The following is a 6,000-nucleotide window of genomic DNA, read 5'->3' as shown; positions in this document are numbered from 1 at the left end:
TTGGGGGCAGGTCTGGCCATCCATTTGGGATTGGCAAAGTGTGGAAATGAAATCTGTATCCCTGGGATACTATATTTAAAACCCATTTGTCCTGGGTTACAAGTTGCCAGTTTCTTGCATGAAGTGCCAGTTTTCTCCCCAAAGGGGCTAAAAGGTAAGTGCTTGGTAAGTGAAGAGGGAAGTCAATGAAACTTCTTACAATACGGAGGTGCTTTGTTGTTTCCAGATTTGGAGGAGGAGGAGGCAACCCCATTGTTTTGTTCTAAAAGTCCCTTGTGACTGAAACCTGGAGCCTTTGGAATGTCTGGGTATGACTTGAGTGGCTCTCGAAGGAACTGGAAAGGACCAGTTCTTAGTCGGCCAGTACCTACTAAATCTTGGAGGTTGCACTTGTAAGAAGTCTTTCACAGTTTGCATAGATTTAGCTTCATCTTCCATCTTTTTTTAAAACTTCTTCGGCCTTATTAGCAAAGAGATGGTCCTGTTGTAAAGGAGCATCCAACAATTTTGCTTTAACATGATCAGGCAGAGTTTTCTCTTTGAGCCAAGCATGCCTTCTTAGCACAGACCCAGTTACTGCAGCCCTGCGAGAGGCCTCCAAAGAATCAAAACCACATTGCAAAGTATGTTTCCCATTTGTTCAACTCAATGTAATAAATCCTGTAAATCTTTATTTTCCACACAGTCAGAAATTAACATAATTTTCTGTTTAAGCAGTCCCATGATATGCTGCTATTTAAGCATATGAAATAGACAGTTTAAAGTCCTGATTGCTAAGGTTGCAGAAGTGCAAACCTTCTTACCCCATCTATCCAGCGCCCTGGAATCTCTATCAGAAGGGGTAGGATTTTTAGAAGTAGAGGCCTTAATGCCCTTGGGACCCTGAGAAATGGTTTCAGGATCTGCAATAGGATTTTTGAAAAGGAATTTGTGTGAGTCAGGAACTCTGTAGTATCTGTCTGGCTTACAAGGAGCCGGAGGCAGAGAATCAAGAGCCACACTAGATTCTGAAACAAAACATCATCAACAAAGTCGAGAACAGGAGGTATAGCCAAAGGCCTATGCTGAGGAAGAAGAAGAAAATCCCCAAGTCTCTTTTTAGATTCAGAGAAATCCTGACTTTCCCAGTGAAAATGTTCTCGTAAGGTATGTAAAGTTTCCCCAAAAGAAAAATCCTCAGGGGGAGAAGCAGAAGGAATGGAATCTTCTGCATCAGAGTCCTCATAAGTAGGTATAGACAAATCCTGTTCATTAGAAGAGTCAGAAGAAATAGAAACCTGTTCAGAAGATTCATAATCAATGTCTTGCCTAGGCCTCTCTTGGCTACCCCTGATCAGGGTAATTAAATCTTCAGCCATTTTGATCATTTGTTTTTAGGCATAGGGGCTTGCACATGTGGACCAGGCATCGTTTTTTTTAGACACATATTTAGATTTTGGCCTTAGTTTTGAAGATGGCGTTGGTCTAATATACAAATCCGAAGGTCTGTAAACACCCTCAGAAGCTGGTGCCTGCACAGCAGCTCCAGACCCATCTAAGGTAGAGACATCCGCGGGTTCCATAATTGAAGCACCTCGCGGCATACCGGACTCCGAATGGGTCTCAGTAGAGACATGCGAATCAGAAGTAGTGGGTATCAGGGGCTGCGAAAGCCCCTCACTGAGTAACGGCGAACTGGTGAATGGCTTAGGAGAAGCGTTGTCGTCAGTTTTGGACCTCGATGGCCTGTCTCTGTCTTTTTCTTTGCATTTTTTAGGTATTCCAGTAGTCGGAATACTAACAGACAACATTTCTGGATAATAAAAGCGTGAGCCAAAATATTTAGAAGCAAAAATATACCGACGTTTAATAGTGCGTTGATTAAATTTAGCACAAAACCGGGAGAGCAAGGTACGTTGTGGTCAGGGCCTAGGCAAGGAATACAGTACAAATAATGCAATTATTAACTTTTACTGACATTGGTAAGGAGCAAGAAAAAGTTTCCCCAATGGGGTACTTTGCTTTAGTTGAAGACTTCGGTTATGAAACTCGAAAACGAAAATTGCAGCAGTTGGCCGACCGACACTTGTGAACTGCTTCTGCTTCGGGCACCGCGCAGCAAGAAAGACTAATGTAATGGCATCGGCTGCATGTTTTATACCCCTGACGACTTGACGTCATGGAAGAAGGGACAGCAACCAACGCAGAACCCAAGACTTTGCTAATCAGGCCGACTGAGGGCAACCTGCCAGCAGATTACCCAAATGTAATGACTGCAACAGTGAAACACGAAGAACATCTATCTTTACATGGAAGACTGCTGGAAAGGCAGCTGCAGGACGTTTGGGAACTCTGAGAAGCCCAATTGTCAGGGGAAAGGGGCCAGCATTCAATCAAAATGTTAGAAAGAAAATGACATAATAAAAGCAAGTACACAGAAATGTTTTAGTACAAAGTAGCATATAAGCTAGAAAATATATACATTTATTTTACTGCAAGGCAATACATTTTTCATTTACTTTTTTGGCATGAAATAATGTAACAAAAACAGCAATTGAAAATGTAAAGTTTATGAAATGGCACATCTGCTACATTATTTACATATAAAATAATGAAGTAATTTTCCGGATGATTGTTGTGATCTGACATCCTCATAAATACTTAAAAAGATAGAATCTGAATTCACAGCTCTGACCCCGAAGGCCTTGCAACTTAGCTTAAACAGGAGGTACAACACTTCATCACAGCATCTCTGAAAAATAGAAACAATATTGTTTAAAGTCTACAACTAGAATGCATATGTTGAAATTTTTGTGCATACAAAATCATGTGAATTACTATAAGCAACCAGAAGTATAAGCATATATGAAGTTTATTTGGAGTCATATTATTTGGCTTCCTCGTTATAGTTTGAATTCTCATATATAAGGTTAAAACTCATGCTCAAAGTAGTCGGTAGTACTTAATATAACCTTTTTAATTCAATTAAGAGATTTAATTAAAATATATACTTTTGTGGTCTTCTACTGCTTTGCACTGGTTAAATAAAACACTAGGAATTCCTGTATGCCAACTTACCATTTCTGATTATTGCACATTTAGTAACTTTCCTTATTATTCCTGATACCGCAGGCAGATAAATTTGATCCTTTAGACTGTTGACTGGATGGGACTAGTAGCAATTTATGAAATGCAAACATACATGTATATATACACAAGCCTATAGCTGGCAGAAGATTTCCTTTTGGTCTGTCCAGTCTACAAGGATGCTTCTGCTGGAATCTCCTTAGCTGTACTTTCATTTCACTCATACTACTGAGATTGTGTGTACAGATGAAGACACTGATGGAAGAAGCAAATCTAAAGTTTATGGCACCATCCCATTTTGTAGTTACTCCCTTCTAAGCTGTTCCATCCTCTCTGTGCCAAACAGCTCTGAATCTCTGATGACTGATGCCTTGCACTGTCTAGAATTTTCAAGAATGTTCAGATCTTTGCTACTTACTTTTAGTATGTTCCTCATAAAACTGTGGCTTTCTTGCAAATTATCGAGGATTGAAGTCACTAAATACTGACAGACATCTGAGTTTTACACTTCATATCCTTCAGAAAATGCATGCTAATGCAAACCTGCTGCTCTAGCAGCTTTTTATGTTTATAAGACCAATATTTAAAATCTGCTCCTAATTTTGGTCCTTTGTCCCCCCCCCCATTATTTTTGGCTTTGTCCAGATTTCTTGAGGTAAGAGGTTAAGAGGCATACTCAGGCAATACAGCCATGTGTCCAACCACCTTCTCCATAAAGGTGCATTTCTTTAAGTTTATGCTGAACCACCTTTATTCCACTTGGCATCTGTGCCCCAAACTTACATAATTGTTCTTCCTCAATTCTACATCATCCTTACATTTACCACCAAATAATGTAATCTAAATACATAGTATTTTACTTACCTCCTTTTGTCTTCTCTGATCCCACTTCTTCAAAGCCCTACCTTATTCCATTCATCATTCTGCTAAGTTTACACTGTATGTTTTAATGAGCCTGGTTTCCCTTTCTTTGTATGGCCTCCTGGACCGCATATGATTTTTTTTGAGTGTGGCTTTACCAATGCACTTTACAGCAGGAACATGAGCTCAGCATCTCTGAAATCTACTTCTTAGGTAATATATCTCAGTATCATACTCATCTTCAAAAATGTCACTACATACTGCATAGCATTACTGAGTTGCAATTACCATCCACACAACTATTTTCCTCCTCTATCTGCCTACAGTCAGTCCTGCAAGGATGTATACTTACAAGGGGTCGTCCCAAAAGTGCAACTAACTGAACAGACAGTAACACTGCTACATACACTCAGTAACATGGTGCACACTGATGACTCAATGAATGTACAACATTCACTTGTGTTTTAAGCTTGAGGAGTCAGATCATAAGTGGTAGCCCAGGTCATGAGAATGGCCCCTCCGGTGATGGGGGAACAAACTAGCTAATTCAGAGATTCTCACTAAATGTGGAGGGTTAAAAGCCTAAAAGAGGACGAGGACCACCCCGGAGCAGTCATACTGTGGAAGTCTTGTGAACAGAGTCCTAAGACAGCTCCAGTGGATCAGGCTTTCACTGGCCCCAACGCTTTGATGTACCTGTGGGAGCAAGGTTTATTAATTTGGTCTAGTTTTTTTATTTTGCTTTACTTTATAAAAAGAGAGAGAGAGCAGGTAGTTCCCTAAGAGTAAGGGACCAGCTGTCCAGCTATGCTAGTTGTTCGTTTGATGGTCTTCGTTGATGAAGCCAGGTTTGGAGTTGCTTTTTGTTTCACTTGGAGTTTCTCATCTATGGAAAAATACTCAAGAACATCTCTAAAATGGAGTCTAAGCAGTCAAAAAATATGCTGAAGAAGAGCCAACCATGATACATGGGAGTGTGTTGTGGGCATTTGCCTTTATTGTAAAATGTGTGACGTCACTCTTGGCTGTTAATCCTGGGAGTTTCCCATTTAGTTATTGCAAAGGTTAAACCATGTTTTATAGAGAGTTTTCTAAAAGCCAGATTACATGTGAAATTTGCCATGAGTAAACAGTAGAAAGACTAAGTTATAACCAGAACATGGGTCAGATTGTAATAGGCAATCTTCTGCAAAAGTCTCTTGTAGACTGAACAGACTCTGCCATGCTTTCGAACCCTTCTTCAGGAATGCTTTCTTATTGGTTTATCTTTGTGGTTAAGTAGGGAAAAAAACCTGAAATATAAATAAAATGAAATTCAACTAAAATTAAAGTTAAACAATGCAAGTAAAGTGCGCTTTGTCAAGAACAACACTGCCACCTGTATCCCAGAAAGGGAATCTGGAGTCCTGTTATCAAAAAGTCTCCCATTGAGAGTGGCCCTTGTCTTCGTTTCTGGTAGGTTTGTGGGATCCCCAGACTTCAATAAACTGTAAAAGTGACTATAACCAATTAGGTTGTCCGCTGGTTCCAAAATGGTCAGCATCTAACCAAATTTCTTGTGGTCCAGAGTCCTCAAATTTAGAACAGGGATTATGGATTCAGTGGTGTTAAGCCCCAGTCCATCTCTGGCTTGGAGCCTTAGTTGCCAGATCAGTTCCCTTTTTTCCAAAACGTCGTTGTGACTCCCATTTAATTACATTAAGATGAAAAGCTAAAGCAGACATGTTTCAGTTTATTGGTTATTATGCTTGTAACACATCTAAAATGGAAAGCTGAAGTAAAGAATTATGTAAGTTCTTCAGTTACTGCACAAATTTGAGACATTCTGACTGTGATTCACTTAAATCTTAGTTCCCACCTATCTGTTCGCACTGTAGTTTGCACAGGGTTTTCTCTGGTGAACATTAACAAAAAACTGTTGCAGTAGTGACTGATATCACATACTCAGGGCCAGTCCATCGTTGATTACTGCGGCACTTCAGTACTTAGTTACTTGTAACAGTGCCTACCACCATCCCTTGCTTTTATTCACTAATTTTTTAAAACACCTCGTTCATTAACATACTCATAAAT

The 6,000-nt window shown here is 39.8% G+C and overlaps 1 protein-coding gene across 1 annotated transcript in view; it reads right to left on the bottom strand.

Moving 5' to 3' along the window:
• Positions 1-2,533: 2,533 nt before the first annotated feature.
• The window catches only part of SFT2D1 (SFT2 domain containing 1), a 753,002-nt gene continuing 749,535 nt past the window's right edge, over positions 2,534-6,000 (bottom strand). Inside the window, exon 8 of the mRNA XM_044069517.1 lies at positions 2,534-2,731. Coding sequence (XP_043925452.1) covers positions 2,692-2,731 — 40 coding nt within the window. The 3' untranslated portion in view covers positions 2,534-2,691. The remainder of the gene's footprint in view (positions 2,732-6,000) is intronic.

The sequence above is a fragment of the Protopterus annectens genome, chromosome 1.part0, assembly GCF_019279795.1.
Source record: "Protopterus annectens isolate FY-2018-M chromosome 1.part0, PAN1.0, whole genome shotgun sequence".
Taxonomy (NCBI): domain Eukaryota; kingdom Metazoa; phylum Chordata; order Ceratodontiformes; family Protopteridae; genus Protopterus; species Protopterus annectens.
The sequence above is the reverse complement of the archived record's forward strand: the minus strand, read 5'-3'. Positions and strand labels throughout refer to the sequence as shown.